The sequence below is a fragment of the Xiphophorus couchianus genome, chromosome 4 (assembly GCF_001444195.1).
Source record: "Xiphophorus couchianus chromosome 4, X_couchianus-1.0, whole genome shotgun sequence".
NCBI classification, from domain to species: Eukaryota; Metazoa; Chordata; class Actinopteri; order Cyprinodontiformes; family Poeciliidae; genus Xiphophorus; species Xiphophorus couchianus.
This window is the reverse complement of record NC_040231.1, coordinates 20,381,334-20,405,911: the sequence shown is the minus strand read 5'-3', so window position 1 is coordinate 20,405,911 and position 24,578 is coordinate 20,381,334. Positions and strand designations below refer to the sequence as shown.

General features: G+C 36.8%; 2 protein-coding genes across 2 annotated transcripts; one reads left to right on the top strand and one right to left on the bottom strand.

Annotated features, from left to right (window-relative positions):
• Positions 1-286: 286 nt before the first annotated feature.
• On the top strand, positions 287-4,240 carry sult5a1 (sulfotransferase family 5A, member 1). The gene is made up of 6 exons (XM_028013973.1): positions 287-535; positions 1,902-2,113; positions 2,682-2,808; positions 2,884-2,978; positions 3,233-3,413; positions 3,703-4,240. The coding sequence occupies exons 1-6, from the start codon at positions 307-309 to the stop codon at positions 3,843-3,845; spliced, it is 987 nt and encodes a 328-aa protein (XP_027869774.1). The 5' UTR covers positions 287-306; the 3' UTR covers positions 3,846-4,240.
• A 9,985-nt stretch (positions 4,241-14,225) lies between these two features.
• Positions 14,226-17,180, bottom strand: hp (haptoglobin). The gene is made up of 4 exons (XM_028013880.1): positions 17,094-17,180; positions 16,664-16,725; positions 15,688-15,959; positions 14,226-15,093 (listed from the first exon to the last, which is right to left on the bottom strand). Exons 1-4 carry the CDS (start codon positions 17,111-17,113, stop codon positions 14,539-14,541), a joined length of 909 nt encoding a protein of 302 aa, XP_027869681.1. The 5' UTR covers positions 17,114-17,180; the 3' UTR covers positions 14,226-14,538.
• Positions 17,181-24,578: the final 7,398 nt, after the last annotated feature.

Genomic DNA, 24,578 nt, shown 5'->3' with positions numbered 1-24,578 from the left:
AGGCAGCAGCTGGATATAAACCAACATGGACTGTAAATCCTAGGTGTTATTGTGAATTTGGTGTTTTCACCAAAAACAACAGGCTGTCCTTTAGACACTGACTCTTTTTTTAAACACCTGGAGTAACATATGAATGAACTCACAGCTGCAGTCTGACTGGGGAAGATGATCATTTATAAAACATTTATTATTTTTTTTGTGTGATGGCCATTCTTGGAAAGTTTTGTCAAAATATCTACTGGCAGACGCCCATTTAGAGGAGGATCTGGCTGAATTTCCTTTTTTGGATTCATACAATAGCTCAGAATGTCTCACAGAGTCAAAGACTCACTGAGACAGAGGAGCTGCAGTAAAGGGATCCCGAGCAACACATTCATAAATATATTAAGAGAGGACATGGCCAGGTTGGATGTCACTGAGATTTTTCATGGTATTTCATTTCCGGGGCACCTGCACACTCAGGATTCCTTACAACACGCTCTCAAGTTTCTGTTTCAAGACATGGATGTCCTCATTGTGTCCTATCCAAAGTCAGGTAAGAGGAGGCGACGCTAACCGTCATGATATGCTGCACTTCACTGGTGGCTTCTTACTAAGTTAAATTGAATATTTCATGAATTTTCAATAAGTCAACAGTGGACAGTAGATGGTCCTTCTGAACGAGAGGACACTCAAATATTATCTAGTGTGTAGTGTGAGGTTTCTTCAGCTGGTTACAACTCTTCTGCAGTAGGTTGGTCTTGGTGGTTTATTTTTGAATTGGCAGCATTTCATGGGTAGGCATAGAGAGCCTATGGTGGCACTCGGTGATGTTGGAAAGTCTTCAGTAAGCATAGAAACCACGGGGGAAATCTATTTGAGGACATTTGCCTGTAAGAGAGGAAATAGTTTTTATGGAGTTGTTTTCAACGCTTAGTCAGGTCACACTGACGTGAAACACTCCCTTCCCTTGTGTGCCAAGCACAAAGTTGGACGCTAACAATATGATTTGGGAAGTAAGCTGTTTGGGCAGATAAGAACAACAATTTGTGATGTTTTGGCTTATTCAGCAATTTTGAAATGTAGCAGGTGTTGAGGTCAAGAGGTTTCTAATATTTTCAAGGAAGTCCAACACACATAAAGGCTGCCAGCATCCTTACGCATATCAAGGGCAGTAATGCTATTGGTCGAAACTTTCCAACTCACATTACTGAAGATGAGACAATATAACAAAAGGGTGATGTTAAGATAAGCTGAGACTTTTTGGAGTTTTGGTTTGTACTGATGAAGCTGTAAGACGAATCTGTGGAAAGGGTGTAATAAAGTCTTTCTATGTTTGTTACATATATATTTAAGAGTTTAACGCCTTTCAATTCTCCAACATGCCTTCGTCCAAAACCAGTCAAACTGGTTTGTCCAAAACAGGGTGTGGGATCACCCTGATCCCTCACCCTGTGTAGAATAATCCATCGATCTATCAATTTCAGATAATCCTAATCTGGAATAATCCATGTGGAAAATTATGCACTGGGTAGTAAAGCATTTCCTCCAAGCAGTCTGTTTCTTCCTTCTTATTGCTGGAAAACCAATGTCTGCATTTTCCAGAAAAATAAATAAATAAAACACTAAACATGATACCAGTTTTTTTTTTTTTTTTTTTTTTTTTTAGACACTGATTTTGCCTTTTGGAATATGAATATAATCCAATCCAACATACCAGTAGTTTTCAAAATTATTATAGTGTGTGGGTGGCTGGAAACAAACCACAATGTTTTGAAAGAACTATCCACAGTCTGAATTAATACCCCAACAAGTTTGCACAGCTGTAGGCAAATATGGTGCAAAATTACTAAAACAATTTCATACCGATCAACAAGAACAGTAAAACTCAAGTTACACGTCTCTTTGATTTCTCTCAATAGGCACTACATGGATGCAAGAAATTGTGACCCTCATATCCAGCAGAGGTGACCCACATGTGTCCCAGACTACTCCAAACTGGACCAGAGCCCCTTGGTTGGAGCAATACTACTGTGCAGATTTGTTGAAGAGTTCAACCTCAACACCTCGAGTTCTCACTACACATCTGCCCCATGACCTGCTGGGCCCCGCCCTCCAGGAATCCAAGGCTAGGGTCAGATTCACACACACGCACACACCCCCACGCCCGCCCACCCACACACACACACACACACACCCCGTCTGTGTGTGTATATATATAAGCATTTTAATATATATTTTCAAATTGAACAACCAGACTTGGACAAACAGCATCCACTGGTTTCTCATTTTGTTTTTCGATAAAGTGAGTTTTTGCACTTATGCACTTACTTGGTGAGTTTAGATAGAAACGCAGCAGTTTAATCAGTGCTGATATTAATCAGGAAGAGATGATCTACTTGACTACATTAAGGAGATGAGATGTTTGAGAAAGAAGTCAAACAAATGAAGACTAGCTCTAAAAATTAAATAGCCCATGAACAGGTAAAATAAAAAAATAAAAAACTTCAGATGTTTCAAAATGCTGATGCAGGGATGGTGTATTGATATTTATTCATTGATGTGTTACTTTTTTGGACGCTGGTGATCTTTTCATTTCAGTATTCCAGCTTCAGAATGTAAATAGAATATCAGGATATTCTCCATTCTTTGCAAGAGCAGCTCCAACATGCTGGCACACTTTGTTGTTTATCTCCCAACAGATCATCTATGTGAGCAGAAACCCTAAAGATGTTCTGGTGTCCTTTTATCACTTCCACAAGATGGCCAACTTCCTCCCTGATGCTGGCTCCTTTCCAGAGTTTTTGCATCATTTCTTGGAGGGAACATGTGAGCTAACATTTTTCTGTTTCTGTAATATTTTTATTGTATTTCCTAAATTTGGATCTTTTCCCCCTGGTTCAGTGCACTTTGGCTCCTGGTTTGACCACATTAAGGGTTGGACCAGTCAGGCTGCGGCTCTCAACCTGCTGCATGTCACATATGAAGAGATGTCGACGGTAAAGAAGAGCTCCTTCATTCTAAAGTAGCCACATATAAATGAACATAACATTATCACGGAAAAAAAAAAATCTATAAACAGTATAATGCAGAAGATATTATAAATTTTTAAACTACAAATTATGTCCTAAATTATGTCTTTCAAAGTTTCCTCACGATACTTTGAAAGAACTGATTGAGTCATTGTTTAATTGTCTGAATAATTGTTAGTTTTTTATACACATTCAATTTTACCACCTTGATTTGATGTCAGGACCTGCATAGGACCATCAACAAGGTGAGCTCTTTCCTGCAGCGCCCTCTGCTGGAGCATGAGCTCAATAACTGTGTGAAACACTGCAGCTTCAGCCGCATGAAGGACAACAAGATGATCAACTACAGCCTTATTCCTGATGAGATACTGGATCACAGCAAAGGCTGCTTCATGAGGAAAGGTGAGCGCTGATCGGTTTAGTTTGTCTCACAACATGGGATCCAAGTTAAATGAAAACAAACACCTCCAAGTTAAAAGAAAAGTCCTCCAAATGAATCGATTTGTTACAAACGTCTACAAGCAACTTTTTAAATATAACTACATGCATAAATCAGATCTTGAGCCTATCATGTTCTAGGTACGGACACAATTGAATATTTCTTTTATTTTATGCTTTCCATTTCTACAGAAAATATATTTTTACTTTCTTAAGAATAAAAATCTTGTCTTAATTGTTTTCTACCATCCAGGTGAGATCGGAGACTGGAGAAACATGTTCACAGAGGAGCAGAATCGATACTTTGACACTGCGTTCAAGTCCAAGATGCAGGACTGCATTTTGAAGTTTGTGTGGGAAAAACCAGAAAACGAGGAATCAGAGTTGAAAGATTGAATCTGCCAAAACAAAAGAGATTTGTGATAACTGTGTGAGAGATCATCCCAGAGATGATGACACCACGTTTGTCTTATAAATATTTATTAAATCTAGACATTTTTAAAGGTTATTTTCCAGTATGATATCTCCTTGACATCCTTTGAAGAATGTGTAGTATTGCTTAATGCTCATGAATGAATCTTTTTATGTGACACATGTCATGGTTCTGTCTCTGTTTGGTGAGCAAAAGATGAGACAAACATTTACTGATTCAATATCTGATGTGCTTCTTTCGCTTTGTTCAAGTTGGATTTGGGTTTTCTGTGAATCACAAGATGCACGTATAGAACCTGACAGTCGTGTCAACACTGCAACAATAAACAGAGGGGGAGGAAAGGTTAAAGGTCATTGAATCCACAGGGCTGAGCTGTCCTTTTGTGTGCTGTCACTTCACTCACAAAGAAGAAGAAGAAACATGTTGCTTCCCTGCTAGTTAATATTTAGGAGGCCACTCTGCATAATACTATTAAACATTTGTATACATTAGTGACGTTTTAATGGCCTCATTAAAACGTCCTGATGCTGAAACATGGCCAGCAGCAAAAAGAGGCCCGAAACAGCAACTGGTAGTTCTGAAAGCTCAAAATTGGAAGAACTGAGCTGAATGAAATCTCAACATCTGACAATGATTTTGTTCGGAAACTTTAAGAAATGTGAGGACCCACTACTTCTTCTGGGGTCCAGAACCTGACCCTGTAAGGAGAAGTGTTGCTTTAGGGTTAGGACTATAAGGTGTGAACTGAGTTTAGGTTAGGTTTGGTGTTAAGGACAGGGTTAGGCTATAGAAATGAACAAAAAATTAATGAAAGTCATTGAAAAGTCCTAGTGAAATCACTTGTGTATGCGTGTGGGGGTGGGTCTGTGTGTGTGTTACATATGTGCATGTAACACATTGACATTCAATTATTTAAAAAGTAATATGTAGCAACATAAGGATTGTGCAGACACTGGTCCACAATACCAGTGTGTTGTTTACAGCTGTTTTCTCCAAAAAAGCAAACAAGACAAACAAAACCCCCTATCTTTTAAAGAATAAATAAATGAATAATTCAGATATTGTATTTAAGAGGGAGTTAAAAAATAAATATAATTAGGATATTCCTAAAAATATACATTTAGGTCGACACCTTGGCTGCTTTCTACGAAAAATGTATAATTATGTCAATAAAACATATCCGAGCACATGGAGCCCTCTGCTGCTAATCAATTTGAGAATTGTTTGTTAAATGTGTGTTGATTAATCAGGCTGACAAGCCTGATGGGCCGTCAGACCAACATCCAACAAACACACACCCATTCATGATTTGCTTCCAAGCTTTTAATATTCACTCACACATCCCAGTGTGTGAGAAATGTTGTCACACTTCTTCAAACGTCTCAGATTTTGCTTAGGGGAAGGAGGTTGGAGGGCAGCAAACATCTCACCTTTAGTTTCATCTCTCCAAAGGACATCAGTCAGTAAATATGCTTGTTTGTTCAAATAGAACCTATTCAGAGTTTGAGGTACAGATATTATTTTCTCCTTTCTGTTGAAGTGATTGATGATCTGCTCATTGCTGATTTATTATATAGCTTGATTTTAGTCATTTTAGATGCAAAGACTTTTGATGATCTTTGATAAAATAAATAAAAAAAAAGATCCTAAGAAAATCTTTCAGAGAACTTGAATTGTCAAACTCTGGTCAGTGACAATCTAACCAATAGAGAGGCTAACTGGGCAACAAAACACTGTGAGAAATTTTTATTGGAAAAATTGTACAATGTGACAGCTGCTGGGAAAGAAATCTTATTATTGCTCTTTTTTCACACCCTAATGTGAAAGTAGTTGCCAGATCTCTGTCCAGCGCCCAAGCTCCACAATCAAGTTCTTCTGTTACTTTGTACAACATATGCTTATTTTCAATATTTTATCAAGAAAATTTCATGCATTGTCACATAAAGATCTTTACAAATTTTATGCTTTTGGGATTTTGTAGATAAATTGCCTCCCAGTTGCAAACTCAGTCTCAGGAACTGGAGCTTATGGCATTCTCTCACATCGTCTTGATTTGTGATCAAGAACTTTTCTCCGAATATATTATGCATATTTACCACAGATTTGTGATCATGAATGACAATTATTCACTCTAAAAAGCTCAGTTGAGTTATTAAGTAGCTCAGGGATCAATTTTTGGCCGTATCTAGTTTTCAACATACATCCTTCCTTTGACAGAGTCAGCATAGTTGTCATAGTTAGCATGCCCATAATAATCACAGATATGAGGTGTTCTGATAATCGTAGCTCTTACATTTCTGAAAATAGACTCCGAAAGCCTCGTGATTTTAAGATTTAGGTGATTATAAGTTAAAGTTTTCATATTTGGATCTTTATTTTTTTCTGTGTCGCTGGTTTCAGTCTTCGCAGCACCCAGGCTGCTACGAATCCGAAGAGATATTTGAGTCCCTTACATAAGACGGTCTACTGACATACTGAATGCTCGAGATCAAAGCCACACCTAAAACTTGATGTGAGTGATGTCTGACACCAGCGGGGGGACTGTCTGAAACAATTCATCTTTGGTCCATGTAAGAATGAGCCTCAGGTGATGGTGAACTTCTCCAGTCCTTTTGTTTCTGTCATAGTCCCGGTGTTGGGAATCAAAAGAGGGGAGCGTCTCCACAGCGCCGCCGCCGCCGCCGCCGCTGCTGCTGCTGCTGCTGCTGCTGTTGCTGAAAGCAGGCTGACCTTTTCCATCTTGATGTTATCTGGCAGCATGACAACCTACCACAAGACACTGCAGAGAAAACCTGTGTACATTGAAGATTTCTTACTGTTGCAGTCTATTAAGATACAAGCACGCTAAAAGGCTCCTTTATGCAACATTTAAGTGGGAAACAACATGCGATATAAAACCACATTCTTACTGCAATGTTAAAGTGCAAAAAATACCTTCTAAAAATCATGATTTTTGTATCTGCGTATCAAATTTTCACTGACAATGTCTTTCTTTTATATATACGTTTAGTCTATCTCTGTAAACATATAATTTATGATGAATGCAGTTTTTGTATTCATTTCTTCCTAATTTTTTTTGTGCTGAAGAAAAATGAAATCTGTAATAAGTGAGTCACAGGAGTTGTTGTTGCCCCCTGTGCTGCAGCTGGTAATGAGACCAAGAGCTCTGAGCTGAGTCCTAGCAGGTGTTTTCCTCTGGAAGGAACAAGGTGTGACAGTCTTGGCATTTGCATCACATTTAAAGCCCATCAGCTCCATCATCAGAGTCAGAAACTAACAGATCTAAGTGAGTCATCTCACCACTGTGAATCTCCAGATTTCAAAGGGATTGACGTACATGGGGAATTAGCAGCAAATTGTTTTACTCACAGTAAAAAGACATTTGTTCACAGATGTGAGGAATGTGTTAGTGAGTCTCAATATGATTAGAAATCACCTGACTGAAAATGTCTACACATACTTTGAGTACTTCCCAGAACTTTAAAGCTGTGAATCACGTACATATATTTGTTTTACTGATACAGCTGGATTTGTCTTTGTCCTCATGGTGAAACAAGATAGAAAGTGAGATTTTGTTCACACAAATAATACTGTATGGTTAAATACTGTAAATTCGAGTCACTGATGTTCCCAATGAACCCACAGCTGGCAGGTGGTTCTTCATCCTGAGCCTGGTTCTGTTGGAGGTTTCTTCTTGTTACACAGAAGCAGAGATTTCTACAAAGTTAGTGACTCAATGTGAACAGCTGGGCTTCCTTAGAGAGATTGCCATTTCACAAATGTCAGATCATGTGCTAAGATTGAAATGCTTTTTGGCAAACTAGTTGAGCCTTCATTTGAGATTTCTGCAGCGGCTTTCTCATTGCTGGTCTCCCATACGACATTGACAGGGCAACATTTGTTGTCTCTTCCATCTCAGCAGCTGAAGTTTATAACTTTAGTCATAGGTATCCTGGTGTCCTCTCTCACTAGTCTCCTTCTTGACCAGTCACTCCGTGTGAAGACGGGCTGATCTAGGAAGACTGACAGGTTCTATATTCCCTCCATTTCTTGATAGTGGATTTAACTGAACTCAAGAGGAAGCTCAGTAACTTAGATGTTTTTTGTATCCTTCCCCTGACATATACTTTTCATCTTAAAGGACACTTTAATTCACAAATCATTTATTCCTAATGATTAGCTCATTTAATGCTATTGCTTATCTGGTTAGCCATAACTACAATGAGTAAAGTCTGTTCAGAACCTTCTGATGAAGGGAAATGAGTAAACATTTTCAGTGTTGTATAGTAACGAAGTAAAAATACTTCACTACTTTACTTAAGTATATTTTGGAGTACTTCATACTTTCCTGGAGTATGAAAATTTTTGATGACTTTCACTTTTACTTCACTATATTTCCGAACTTAATTGCGTACTTTTACTCCGATACATTTTCAACGTGTGGTTTAGTTACTCGTTACAAAAAAGCGAGAGAGAGAAACAAAGTGTTTTGACCCCATCTACTGATTAGCAAGTAGCAAGCAGGCTACCGAACAAAGTCCGTAGCCTGCTTGCCTGGGCTTGTTCATCACCACCAATAGGATACACCTTCTTCTTCTTCTTTTCTATTATGGCGGATCACAAGCAACTTTAAGGTGCATACCGCCACCTACTGTACATGAGTGTGTAGAAGCATTACTTCACATCTATTAAATTCTATTTTTTAATTTTGTATTCTTAAGATAAATAAACAATGCTTTCCTTAATTTGTGAATATCTGTTATGTTTCCTTCATTTCCTAATATACCTTTAAGATTCCATTCATGCCCCATATTTCTAACTATTCTCTTTAATTCTTCCCTTTCGAGTTCATTTGACTTACAGTTCATCAATATGTGTTCTACATTTTCTTTCTCTCCACATCTCTCACATTTATCATTATTTTTCCTCCCTATTGTATAAAGCATGTCATTTAAGTAGGTATGACCTACTCTTAATCTACTAATTATTATTTCTTCTCTTCTGTTTCTTTCATTAATGCTTCGAATTTGAACTGACTTTTGTACTTCATATAATCTTCTTCCTTTCTTATCTTCATTCCACATTTTTTGCCATTTCTTGATTTCTTTACTTTTAATTAGGATACACCTGTTTCACTTCTCCCATTAAACACAAAGCAAGTCTCGCAATCAGTAGCAGTCACATGGAAATTCTATCTTACAAAAACTCCCCGTCCAACTTGAAGAAACACATCGAGGTAACTTCTTATGAAATGGTTATAATCCTCCTGTTTCAGTAACTATAGCTTGGTCACTAGGCACTATTGTGAAATCTTGAGCATAACGTTACCTGTATAAATGAACTTTGTTTGGCATTGTTTCAGTTCCACACGTGGTGTATTTAGCTTAGGCCTAATGTTGACTGTAGCAGGCTACCTAGACTCCTCTGTTCAAGGGGGGACAGAAGCCATAGCGATAGCAATTTAGGCTAAATTTAACAAATATAGGAAAGGCATGCAAGTTCAAAACCAGGTTTACAGATGCCAATAAGCTGCATTTCCCTCCCAATTCTTTTTTTCTTTTGCATAATGACCAGTTGTGTGCACCACCTACTGACTGTAGCATTGACTGATTCACTGATTTGTGAAGTAGAGTAATCGTAACAGCTCTTTTTCTTCATTTTGGCCGCATTTTCTGTACTATTTATTTTTCTCATTTTCAGCACTGACCTTACTTGAAGGGAAAACTTAAGGTTTACAAAAACTTTGTATTTTCTGTCCTGGAGGGTTTACTAAGAAGCTGGTTCAGTTGTAAAGCAGGTTAAGTTAACCTTGTGCTATAGGTAAAGCACCTAATTTTCTTAACTAAATGATGCCTGCAGGTATATCTATTAGCAGGTTTAATTTTAACCTGCACTTGGTTGTGTACATTATTTTAAGTGTATTTGACAAGTTTACCAAAATATAAAAAAAGTCATTCAAACTGCAGTTGCTTTGTTTTACTTTTTACTTGTACTTTTCATTACATTACTTGAGTACATCCATTTTTACAGTAATTTCCATACTTAAGTACAAGAAGTTTCAGATACTTTAAGACTTTAACTCAAGTAACATTTCAGTCAGTGACTTCGACTTTTACCAAAGTCATATTTTGGAGAGGTACTTGTACTTTTACTTGACTCTGAGATTTCAGTACTTTATACAACACTGAACATTTTTCACAATCACTTTGGTACTTGATATGGTTCTTTATATGTGTGATGGGGCGATTAAATGAAGAAATATGTAATCAAATTAATGAACATATAGAGCAGGTAATCATTTAAATACCATCAATTCATCCATCCACTATGCAACAGTCTTATATATATTACAATATTTCCTGTTCCTGAGTTGGAGAATAATGTGAATTTATGAATTTATCTGTCTGCCCTCCCATCAAAACCAGTGTAACACAATAATGATATCAATGCAAGGTGATTGGTCTGCAGTTGAACTGCTGTGCAGGTTAGCCAATCAGATGTCACGATTTAATTCAAAATCCAAATTGATCCTTTCAATTATTTCATGATGATTTCTAGCAAAAACAACAAAAAGAAAGAATAAATACTGGAATAATAAATACTTTAACAAGTAATGAATTCCAGTTTTAATTAATGGTTTCTGTATTAAATTCATTGTGTGTTTGACAAATTATTGACACACATTGATACATTTTTAATTGTTTCGTATAATTATGATATGTATGTTTAAAATATCTCACTCACAAATCTGTAATTATTTATTTGCTAGATTGTGATACTTTTAGAAATATGTTTTTATTAACTGTATGAATAAAAAAAAATCATAATTAATATGAAAAAAGGTCTGAAAACATCAGTCTGTGTGTAATTATCCTATATAATTGAACATCACACAGCCTGATTGTTGGCTGATTTGCTGGTGAAAACATTGTTTAGCCTCACATAGATCCTCGCACATGGAAATAATGTTTTCACATAATTGTTTTTGGCTTTGTTAAAAAAAAAAAGAAGAAGTTTATCAAGCCTTTCAAGACTGACTGTCATGAACTCATGACACACATTTTGTGAACACACACAGTAAATCTACAAACCAACAACCTAAAGGTCTACCTACATGTTTGCAGAAACCTAAAGATCTTTTTTTCACACACCGCTTACAAGTCTGAAGTTCTGGTTCCTATTGCAGAACAACTCTGCATGTGTTGTGACCTTAGTCGGTGCTTTAAAGGAATGTACTCAGACTGGTAGAAAGTAATAGGCTTTGACAGGACATTAATATTTCAGAAGCAATAGAGGAAAACTTCTGGTGCTGCGCTTCAGAAATGCTTAAAAAAAACTTACACAAATTTAACTTTGGATTAAAAAAGGAAACACAATGAGTGCCTGCTGCTGCAGAAACTATCTCAAAGCCACCTTCTGTTTTCTTCTTGTCCCAGATTTTAAGCATGTTGGATAAATTGTGTCTGTTGTCAGAAAATGACAACATTCAAATCGCAGGCTAACATTTTTGTTGGGTTTATTTGAAAATGACTTATTTAGTTTTAATATTTTTATTAATTTCATTTCTGGGGCGTTGCTGTGGGATTGAATGTGTGTGCAACTTCTAATAAAATGATCAGTTTTGGTACCTATTGAATGAATGTTATTTACTGTCATCATGCAACCAAAAACAGACATTTACAAACACAAAGAAACAACACATAAATCTTTTTTTCTCTTACTGTCAGAAGTTAAATGAAACCAAACATCTCTTGCTTCAGAGCAGCTAGAATTAGAAAAAGTATTTCTGTTTGCTTTGAGGGGTCAGTGTGACTGGAAAGGCGCTCCATACATCCAGACTATTTTCTAATTAGTCTGTTATTAGAAAATATTAACATATTGATGTCAAATCACTATTTATAATTCATGGATAAACAGTGAATTGGTCACTGAAATTGTAGTAACAAAATCTAAAAGAGATTTTATTTTTAACAGGGCAAAGTGAGACAGGTTGCAAATGGAGAAGATCGGCCCTTTGACATACAGCAAAGGTTTTAAAAGCAAAGAAGTGGCCGGTTACAAAATGAAGCTGAGAAAAAATAGATTTGCACCTTTTGAACTTCAGGGCTGCTGCAGTGACTCCTCAGGAATAAACATCGTTGAATAAGAATGAAGAGTTAATGTGTTTGCAAAGCAGACAGACACTGTTATGGAGCAAAACAGCTTTGCATACCAATATAAAAGCACTTTTCAAAACAAAATAGGGAAAATCATCATTTGAAGCTGCAGCGTCTGAACAATTTGGACTCAAAGAGGAAATGGATTTCCAAGTTAATTAAGGCTTTTGCACAAAACGTTCCAGCAGAAACACAGCACAGCTGAGAGATGTACTCAGTCTGCAAAGTTTTGAAAAACGGCAGGAAGACATCTCAGGTCAGACGTCAAAAACAAGGAGGACAGTGACAGAGATGGAGAAACAGGTTTGTAACTTAATTTACCCATTGGATATATTTACTGATTTAAAAAAAAGCACTAAAAATTGATTATTAAATGTTAGAACATTCATCTAAAGAAGGCATTTCAACTATTCTGCAGTAAACCCTAAAAGAAGATATACATCAAATTTGCCTTTTTGTAAATAAAGAAAACATTTGCTGAGGATGTGATGAAGAATAAACTAAAGTCATATTTTCTTCTGGTAATTATGATGTTTTTTATCAGTCTCATAAATCTGAGACAGCAGCACTTTCCTGTGTGTTGTCTGAATATTCAGAGGTGTAATTAACAGACTGAAAAACTCACAACAACGAAGACCATCTGCTTCTTCATGCCCCAAGCTGTCTTTACGTAACTGAAATAAATCACCCAGCGGGTCAGAACCAGTCCTCACTTTGACTTTTCTTTTTTTTCTCGCCCTCATCTTCTCCAATCATAATGTATGAAGTGGACGGGCAGCTGTCATCACAACACCTTTCTGGGTATTTATTGTTGAGACATTTCGTTATTTAAGGCAGAGTGGACACACCTGCCTGACAGAAATATCTTTGAAGTGGTGGTATTGAAGGCAGCAGTCAAAAGCCACAGGGTCTGAAAAGTGTCGGACCCTCTTAATTCATTGTTAACTTTTGCTTTCAAGCGATGGACAGCAGCACCATGATGTAATGTTGTCTTAACATTTGGAGCTGCTGCAGTGAAGAATGTAGCCAAGAATCGACTCGTGAACACAGTCAAATTTCATTTGAGTTGTTTTTGATTTAAACAGCATGTTTTAACAACTGAAGTAGGTAACATAGTTACTTAATAATGTTATAAACTGACAGTATGTGCCTGGAAAATATTTAATATTCAACATTTAAATTATAAATGAAATGCAAAGTGTTTTGTAGATAGAATATTCTGTCTATCCAGGACAGATTGTGTGATTATTAACCAATTAGGCCACATTTCCATCTGTCTGTTTGCCCATCCGTTGACTTTAACTTATTCAAGGTTAGGATGTAAGCAGGATATACAGCTGTTTATGTTATTGGTCCCCACCTGTGTTGGTATTTAGATCATTTTTGTTGTTTTATTCTAAGATTTTTCTCTGCCCATTAATTTGCATTGAGTTTTGAAGTGCCTTCTTGTGTTCTGTTGTGTATTTTATAGTTTTATATTTATATTAGTCTTTTTTTGTTGGTCAGTAGACCTGTATGTGTTCAGCTTCTCCATTCGGTTTATGAAAGACCCATTAACCACAGTATTTAAGCTCTCTGCTTTCTTTACTGGATTTTTCTGCTGCTTTCACGCTGCCTCTTTGCTCTGATTTTCTTTGTTTCCTTATTTAATCATTATAAAACCATCTCACTTATATCACAAACCAGCAGATATCACAAACCAGGTGATATCTGCTTTTGAGTCATCTCAAATCCCACTCACACTTGATTCTGGAGGATCTGAAATATTTTTCAGGCTAGAAAGGGCTTGGAGTTCCTTCATGTAGCTAGTTTCTGGTGTGCTACATGTTCGGGTGTCTGCCAAAAAAAGGTGCATAGGAGGCCAACTGATCAGATGAGCCAAATCACTTTGGCTCATTACATTTGATAAGAAAGAGAAGCAACTCTGTCTTTATTTTTTAATAAAATATCTGGTTTCAACTTCAGCGGGACTCATCTCTACACTACAATTACTGGTGAGTTTTACAACTCTCTCCCCCCCTAAATAACTCGAAATAGCTTGTTTCAAACCTTGCTCTTAAATTCAGACCCTTGGGTCATTTCACAAAAGATTAATAGAAGCTCTGACCTAAATATAAAAACATGTTTTGCTCTTCTCCTTTCAACTTTTCCCACAAGAGTGCATACACACAAGAAGCATGCAGTTGATGGATTTATGCTTGTTATTTTGGTAGCCTTTGTAAATTTACATATTTCAATGTATACCCCTTTCTGAAATTCACTTCAGAAATATGTCAAATACAAACTAACTTAGAAATAAGGCCAAAAAAATCATTATTAGTGTGGCCTATTTACCACTCTGTGGGTTTGTGACAAGACTGTAAATCAAATCCAATGTTTTCACTTGTCACAACATTTAATCTACAGACATGAATTAAAGCCATTTACTGACACAATACATTGCAATGATTTCTCTCTCGAAACATCTATCAAAACAAGAGAGCCTGAAGCTCTGTGGCTGCTATCGGTACATTTTAGCCATTACATCAGAGCGCAGAGCAGACGACTTCTCTGTATCTCCTCTAATGACTCTGTGGATCCAAGGTAAATACGAAGAAATCTTCATGTAGACGCCGTAGTTGTTTCGGCTGCAGGATTTGTCGTAGGAGAGGATCCCCGCAGCGTACACGTCCCCAGACTGAGCATCTCTGACAGCCAGAGCGCCTCCCGCGTCACCAAAACAAATGTTTTCCTCAAGCTCTGTGGGTCTGGTGCAGAACATGTTGTCATCCAGACTCGGGGTGTGTGTGGTACGGTCGTATTCTGCTTTGCAGTCGGAGTAATTAGCCAGAGGGAGAATGAGGTATTTGAGAGATGTAGCAGGGGTGAGGTGGATCCCCCAGCCCCAGCCAGCGATGACCCCTGACCCGCCCACAACAGTGTCCAGGTCCTGGCCTCTCTCTGGGAGGGGGATTGCAGTGATCTTATCAGTCATGATTACAGACTCTTTAAGTCTGATCAGAGCCAGATCGTTGTCCCAGTCAGTCTGATTCTGGAAGCCTGGATGAAGAAAAACCTACAGGAGGAGAATGTAAATATCTCTTATTTTTAATCTCCTTTTTTTTTTTGTTGCTGTTTTCTATAAAGAATGTAATAAAAAGTCCTTTAATCTCATATCCCAAAGCTATCAAAACAAACTGAGCTTTGCTACCTAAAGCAATGTCTCACTCTGAATACTTTCCCAGGCGAACAAGTTTTGAACAAGTCAAAATAAGAATAATTTTTCCTTTTATATTAAGTTTTTTTATAATAAGGTTTGAACGCCTAAAGAAATTAAAGTCTAACATGGTTATGAACTGAGAAAGATGAAAGAACAAAGCAAGAAAGTACAAAAATGTTTCTCTTCCTTTCACAAATCACTTCATATATCCTTCCTGGATGTCATTTGTCTCACTAACCCTGGAGCTTAAAATCTAAAGTAATTTTATTCCAGCTCCTAAAAAATTTAAATGCAACATAGGCACAGTAATGAAATAAAAAGAAGGGCAATAATTCCTTGTTTTCTATTTTCCTTTCAAATTAACTAACACAAAAATGACAGACATTTAGCAAATGTCTAGTTATCAGTATTTAAAGCCATTTTTTTTTTAACAAGAAGCCAATTCCTCACCTTGTCTACAGCGACTTCTTTGGAGGCGTCGGCTTCTGCCTTTTGTGAGATTCCTAAATATACTTTTGGGATGACAGGATCTTTTCCCTGAGTGTCCTGTCGACTCTTTCTAATAAAGAGGTTCCTTCCAGCCGTCAACACCCAGCGGTCGGAGATGAGAGCGCCGCCTGCATACCCACCATCCAACACGCTGTCAGACAGGTAGACCATAGCTTGCCAGGGAACGTGAGGGGCCAACGTCCCACCAACCATCCGCTTCAAACGAAGGATGCCTAATTTTTTAGGGGAAAATATAAAACCAGCTAATTTATTATTATAATTTTATTTTGTATTCCAGTTGAAAACATTTTCTCATAAAAAACAAGATACGTTAAAATATCACATGTCTTGATCTTTTGGTGGCCCATTCATGAAGCATAGGCTGGAAAATCCAAAGGGGGCAGAGGTAGAGGTCAGAAAAAGTAAATAAAAAAATATGGAAGAAATAAAAAAAAATCTGAAGAACAATTGATGTCCAAGTACAATAAAATTAAGCACCACGGGGCAAAGAAAACTAAAATGAACTTGACTCAAAAATTTAAGAAACAGCTATAAAAATAAATATATAATATACTAAAAATATTGCTATGAGAGGTAAATTATTCCCCAATTTAAAATTTTCCATAATATTTGGGATGGGAAGCTATAGGTGTTCTCTCCCCACAAAAAGCTAATAAATGTTAGCTTTTCGTAAGCTTTATCTGTTGTAATCGTTAGTGACGTAACTCCTGGCTTGTGATTTATCGCATGGATCTCTATTCTAATTAGGCCGTCTGAAAGTGAACATAAATCTTAGGTAAACAGTAAACTGCACTTTCATAGATTAAACTATCTTGGTCATACAAACTTTGTTACCAGACAAATAAATACAGAAATAATAAAATACAATTTTTAGATCTTTGTCAACGCTGAGCTAAGCAGTGAATGTTTGCGTTACCTGAGTCTCTGATTGTTCCCTCTGCCAGGACGGCGGCCAGGAGGACCAGCGCAAGGAAAAACCTTCAAACGACAACAGAGTCAACTAAGAAGAAGGCATCTACTGGATTTATTCAACTGGATCAGCTGAGACAAAAAACTAGACATGTAAAAAAAAAAGTATTGACAAATGAACTACTTAAAAATCAAGGTTATTAATTATTATCATTTTAACCTGTTTAGGCAATTGATTTTTGCTGGGAATTTAAAATTTGGCTTTGTAAAAACTGTTTTACACAAGATCTCCAAAGGTTTTTGCATATTCTTAACTCAGTTTACACTTTTCTATGAATTATATTTATCTAAATTGCAAAGCCTTTTGATGTTATAAATAAAGATAATTGCTTTCAGTTTTCCTCTGTGATGCAAAGCAATAAATATTTTAATCTTACTCCTTGTTGACAGCGAGCATGTTCTCCAGTGATGGTTGTGGCCTCTCCTTTTCAGTGCGTTGTGCATTTCTGGTGCTGAGATATTTATATCTGTTGAAAGATAAAAGACTGATCTGGAAATTTCTGCTTGGCACATGAAAACAGGATTCCCAGTATTTCGCAATGAGATGCGAAATAGCAAAATCTCGCAACACGTTCTTTGGTCTGTTTGATAGTTTCTAAATTGTCAGAATGAGAAGAAAATACAATAAAACTTTTAAAGTGCAATTCATGAACAATACAAGCTTCTCTTGCAAAATAAAGAATCAGAACATGTTGCATATAGTAACAAAATTGGGCAATAAGAAAGGTTCTGTCTTCTTTTATTTTATAAATTTAGTTCACCTCCTTTTAGTTCATGTTAAAGAGACTGAAAATGGTTTTGCATCACAGTCTACTGAAAATAAAGACAGGAAAATGACAGATTGCAGCTTACTGCGCATTCCACTATTTACTGAAGATAAGGCAAATATTGCCTCATTAGGTCTTCCTGCATGAAACGAGAGCAGAGTGTATCTTGGTTTTCCTGGCAGTATTTAAATATGCCAGCAGTCTGACAGTAAAAAGCTGCAAAGTAGAAAGTCCAACAATCCTGCTCTGCATATTTATTTGCAAAAGGTCACGGAATGGCTTTGCAGTTTCATGATTCATGGGAGATAATTCAACCTAATTTGAAGTCCTGTGACATAGACAAAACAGATAAAAGGAAGAAGAAAAAAATTGCAACGCACCACTAAAGTCATAAAGCAGTTCTACTCTTGTTTTTCATCTTTAAATAATAATTGTTCTTACAAGATATCATTAAAATGATAAATTATGACAAAAGTGATATTTACAGATACAAAATAAAGCAATAAAAAGTGAATGGTGCTTTCAAGAAATGGAAATTCAAAAGCTAAGCACACCGGGTCATAGATAATAACATATTTAACCTTGTGCAGAATGTGTATTTTGTTAGTATGAAGATAATACAGTCAATTCATGTACAGAGGTCAAAGGTTTTTCTTCTCTACAGTCAGTCTCAATTTGACTCACATGTGAGGAATGTCACTGAGAGAAAACTGGAGTTTTTACTGAGGGAGAAGATTTATTATTGGTTCTTTTGAATGTGGTGTGGCTTTTTTAATTGGCTTTGCAGCCTTGGCTCATGACTGGTAATGAGAAAAAACCAGGCACTCATCTCAAATGAAGTCATTTCATTCTGGCGGTGTTAAGCATTGCAGCCATGGCTGACCTGAGGCAAAAACATTCCCAGCCTGATTTCATACAGAAACTCTTCAGCAGGAAATTTGCTCACGCCTCTTAGAAATCTTGAGTTTATGTTTCAGGTGGTTCAGACTCCATGTGATCCCATAAATGCATTTAACTCCTGAATTTAAGGAGGTTTCCACTCATCTGACATGATAGCTACTGTAGTTTGTTTGCATGTCACCAGCTGGTTACACAATGAATGAACATGGCAACAGTAGACATTTCATTTCCTCACCTCTTCAAAATGAGTCATGTGCATAGAAGGCAGAAACACATGCCTTTTTCAATTTCACATAATGTGCAGTACTGCCTGCAAAAGTACTTAAATCCCTTCATTTTCATCTATTTATTTATTTTTGCATTTTCTCAAATAAAATTCTAAAACTATATATATTTTTACAAGATAAACCAACACACATCAATGGATAATTGTGAAGTGGAAGCAAATTCATGACTTTTAATTCTGACAAATCTCTGATAAGTGCAGCATTTTGCTCTGATAAATATTGGAATCAAGTTTACAGACACAAGTTGGACATTTGTTGAAACCCCAAATATTCAGATGATCTCTAACAGACAGCAGCTTTACTTTTATGCATATTAGATTTACAGTTTACTTTCTTTTGAAAGATTGGATATTTTACCAGGTAAAATTCATACCTGAAGAATTCTATGTATAATTTTATAAAGAAAATCGTTACATTGGGACTTTCTGTTTTAACGGAGCCACGCTAAAAGGTACTAACTAAAACATAACCTAAAGTGCATGCATGAAAAAAGACATATATAACTATATAGTGGTCTATGTTTTGGTCTGTAATGTAACATTAGTTTAATTTGACCAGACTCAAAGGCATTATAAACCCCAGGGCTTCAAATGTAATTTATTCCGCTGAATGTTTCCTGTTTTGTATTAAATTATTCCTGGTATGACTTTTAACAGAACTGTTTTTGAAGCATGTGCCTGAATTGTGCCACCAACCATGTTGTACATTAACAAGCTTTTGCCCTTTTATACGTCTCCAAAAAGAGGCCAGGTCAGTTCTTGTTGGAAAGCAGAATCAGATATACAGTATGACCCTTATTCTACAGAAAGGGGACATGTCCTATGGTTATTTATTTGGCAGGTTTACAAAAACGCTTGAGGATTGAGGTTACATAACACAGTTCTGCATGGGCATTGCTGCATGTTACTTCACTTTGGCCACATAATTACTTCTTCAGCTTTCAAACAACCCTGCTGAAACTTTGACTTTCTGCATTTGTGTGGGATTTTTGAATCTGATGTCCAGTTTTTTCCAGTTGTTTTTAAAGGCAGGATCTCATGGGAGCACAGTTATCTCTGCTTCCCTGAGATAATAAACACAGAGGATGGATGTGGACACTGTGGACACTACAAAGCCTAGAAGAGCTAGAAAAATGCCCCAAGAAAGGATGTTATTAGAACAGTCAACTCTCATTAGTTACTGTTTCTGTTATTAATTTTACACAGTTTACACGTGGATAAAAATAAAAGTGTGCAGCAAAGAAAGAAAATCTTTCCCTAAACATGCTTCCCTATGAGCTGAGGGAAGAGTGAGCTATAAGATCAGGCTTGCAGAGACAATAAAAGAAGATTTCAAGCCTCAAAGACACTAAACATGACAGATGTTTTGGAGTGGAGGAGATGAAAGTGGAGGGACACACATCACAGGGCAAATATGGGAGGAAAGAAAGAGAAAGAGGAGCAAAACACAACTGTGGACTTTACCTTGAAGCTCTAGGGAAGTATGTAGGCGTGTGTGCGTGTGTGTGTGTGTGTGTGTGTGTGTGCTTGATGGGGAGGTGGGTGAGGAGGAGAGAGGAAAGCTGTGGTTGGAGGTTTCAGAAGCAGGAGAGAGAGGTGGAGGAGGGAGATGGGAGAGGCTGAATTACAGAAGCAGAGAGCTGGAGTGTCTGAGAGGCTTTACGCTCCTCTGGAGAACGAACCACAAGGAGCAGAGCTCCACTTCCTCCTGCTACCTGAGAGGTTCATACTGGATTTAACTTCCACCAAGTCGACACTTTAAACCTGGATTGTGTTTCTTTTTATGCACCTTTGTCTGCACAAATGCTCCACGGTCGATGACAGTGGAAATGCTGGTAAGATGATCCAGTTAGATTAATTTACTATCTGTTGCATCATGTTGTGTGTTTTGTAATTTGTATTCAATAATTATATTTATCTCCAGTGATTGTTTGAATACTGAAGTACTTAAACACCAAATAATTCAGTACTAAGAATCGATTTGATTGGTTTGTGGCTGGCACAGGCAGACATAAAATGGATTATCACAACGACCTACATTGTGATAATCCAATGAATTAAAATAAGTTTTCAAAACAATAATTTAAGTTTTAATAAAGCCCATTTTATTGTGTTTGTATTACTCAGAGTTGATAAAAATCACTCTAAAGTAATAACCAAACCTCATGTGTTAAGACTGAAATGTTTCATCAATGAAACTGTTGGGTGGAGTCTTGTGTAATATCAGTCCATTGAGTCGTGTTGCTGCTGTTGACACGGCGCAGTGATGATGTCCAGCGTGTTAAAGAGACCAGGAGTCACTGAGAGGGAGGAAGAGGCAGACACATGTCCAGTGTGACAACATTTTCATCTAACTCGTTTCAGCTGTCAATCAGTTCTAATCAGTGGAGTTTAACTGCAGTCTGCAAGTTAATGTTTGAATATTAATAGCTTATTTTTGTTTTGCCAATGCTCAATAATCACTAGAAGATGCTTGATGGATGAAGCAGTAACAGTTTCGACTGTGTGCACTTTGAAATAGTAATAGTACCGTATATTTTTGGTTAGTTTGTTAATATGTCCAGAATTCAGATGCTATTTCAGAGATTTATTTATTTTTGCTAGTTTCCAAAAGTACACTGTTTACCATAGAAATTTAATAATTTTGACATATTTCATTTACTTTGGTGGTTTAATTTTCACTTTGATGTATTCACACAGATGGGTAAAAATTATTTTATATGAGCTTTGTAAGCAAATCTGGTAAATGTACATTATTTTGTTAGTTATGCAGTGATGTATTTATTAAGATCTCAGTTTTTCTTACATTAATATTAGGCGGCTTTTCTGCATCAAATGAACTCTGTATCTTTCAACTGTTGAAGTAAATAGGTAATTTAAAAAGATATTTAAAAATGTAAACAGAATGTAATTCGGCCTGATTTGAAATAAAGTATTATTTAGTGCGTTTGTATTTTTGTAACAATTCATTTTATATGTCAACATGTACACTATATAACCTGAAAGCACAAAGGGATTATTCGTGCAATAAAGAAAAATACAATCAATGTTGTTTATTTAAACACTGAGCACAGGAATGATGTGAAAAATGTAAGCAAGACCATAATATGGTGACAGACACAAAAAAAAACATGAAAGCTTCTTTGTGTCTGTGTGCACTTGTCAAACACAAAGGGAACCTGCACAGACAGGATGACAGGCCAAGATGTGAAGAGAAAGTCCAGATTCAGCCTGCATGCTGCAGCAGAGAAAGCCTTGGGCGGTTCAGTGCAGACTCGTCCAGCATGCTTAGTACTACCCATGACCTCTGTGTGTTTGTGGGCGACCTGGCTGGAGAGTCCTGACCGGGCCCTGGAGGTCCTCCTGCAAATGCCCGAACCCGTCAGTCAGGGCCAAAGCCCTGTCAAATCTCATTCACTGCACGCATGGAAAACAGATATTCAAGCACCAAGTTCATGGAAAAAAGATTTTCAAGCACAAAGTTCTCCAAAGAACAAGAAGTTCTATTTTTAAAGCAACTTCTCTCATTTTGATAAAAGCAAATATTGCTAACATTGTTAAAGTGCAACACTGAAAATTGATTTCTGCATTGTTGTGTTTTTTCTGAGCGCTTGAGAATTTCTTTAAGATGCATTTCATTAGGATAAAACTTTTGAAAATAAAAGCTCATTAAAAGAATGTTGTGCAGCCAAACTGCAGCTGAACACACGCAAACATATTCTCCCTACAACTTTCACTTATTAGACATTTTTTACTATATTGTGTCACCATAAGCTGCGATTAATGCTGCATTTCTCAGTCCATGCAAAGTAAAATCTCTGTCTGTTCACTGGTTGTGAAGACTTTATCTTTCTAAGAGCTGCAAGTCTTGTGTGTGTGTGTGTGTGTGGGCGTGGGGGGTGGGCGCGTGTGTGTGTGTGTGTGTGCGTGCTCTGCCTCTGCTGTTAGCTCCTTGCGTTACCACGCCTGAGGTTCTGCCGCAGGGATGACTTCCGCTTGTCATCTTTACTCAGGGTAACAGCAGAAACCTCCAAATGAGGCTGATTGTCTGTCCTCTCACAAACAATTATCTTTTTTTTGTTTCTCCACTCTAATGAGCTGTAATAAGTTTAAGTAAACAAATTATGTTCATAGAGAAAAAAAGCCTAAAACTGCTGAAAACATTCCCAAAAACAGAAGAGATAAGCCACATTTGAAATAAATTATTTTCACAAGGGATTTTTTTTATAAATTTTTTTTCTAAGATATTATATCGCCTTCAAAGAAATGTGAATCACAGTCAAAAACTCAAATAGATTTTACGTCAATCTGCAAGGCCTTCCCCTTCCGCCCACTCCACGCGTTTCATGAATTCAGAAGTTTATTTTTTTCTCTATATATTGAAAGTCAGCTCTCTCAAGGCCTGGCCTTGATGAGTTTCTTCATTGTTGTCAGCGTTTGCTCAGTGATATGGTTGGAAATCTCAATTCATGAAGAATAAAAGAAACTGCTTGATTTCCTCATCATCTGCCTTCCTCTTTCTTAATAGAAAATATTTTAACAAAAAGTCTAAATCAGTTTATTCTTTCTCTGAACTAAAAAGTCTTTCAAGCCTTTAAGCGCATATGCAATCGCGGACTTTGTTTATTTCCTAATCAAAGTCCACATTATAACAAAGTGGTAGAAATACAACGAAACTAAATTGAGCGTTTAAAACAAAACATCACATTCTCTCCTCAGAGTGTTTACAGGTAAAACTTCTCTCAACACCCTAAAAAAGATCTAAAATAAACCCACATTATAAATAAACCCTATAATTTCCTGGGTTATGGCATGACTTCACACAGAGATTAATTTTCTTAATCACTCTTGAAAACTTGAGCAACAAGAGAACATACCATTGAGATGTTTGTTCATGTTAATAAATGATGAATTGGCTTAAAAATGTTCAAGTCTCCAACTCTCACTGCAGACAATGATTTAAAGTAAGACTGGTCTTCCACAATAAAAGCCTAATTTATTTAAAGGTATAGCGCACATATTCACAGGGTGGCAATAACTGTGAAGCAGGAAAATGTAATAGAATAAGAGCATTTCTTATTCAGGTAAGTCTTTACTGTGCATGTACTTAACATGAGCATGGAGCATTTTTTACAACACGTTCAGTATACAGATTACTCCGTCGGGACACCGAGTGAAGGAGTCTTTCCTGAATGCTGGAGAATATAATGCTGCCTTCTCTGAATGCTACTGTGATGAGAAGTAAGTCGAACCACAGAAAATAGGATCAGTCAATCAGGCAATCAGTGAGTGATTTCATGAGGGCTCTGTGTAATCTCACCTTAGGCAGCTACACAGCCCACTAGGAGCTATGCACATATTTTTGAGACCATAATGAGAGTGGGCCTCCTGAAAGTAGACATATGAGTGTACAACACCAAGAACAGGAAACAAACACATTTCTTCATTTTACTTTTGCTTTGCAACATTGACGTAATAATTAGAGATAAAATGTTTCCTTTGGAGTATCGAAATCTGATCAGAAGCTCTTTTATGACATTGCTTGTAGGTTTTTCACATCGAATGAGTCTAAAAAACAAAAATACTAAAAAAAAATGCCTGTGGTGATATTTGTGTTGAACCTTTTAGAGGCTGCAGGCAATGACTGCACATTAACATTAAACCTCCGAAGACAGACTATTTAATTTATAAATACCTGGCACCTTTAAATAAAACCAAGTACTTAGAAAACTGGGAGACAAACTTATAAATTAATCATGAAATCTTATTAAATTGTGAATGATGATAATGTTATTGCTACACAACACGTTTAAAAATAATTTGGAGCAAAAGAGGATGATTCTTGAAGCATTGTGTTAAAATACTGAAAGTTTGGATCAAAACTCCAAACTACATGTACGGAACTGCAA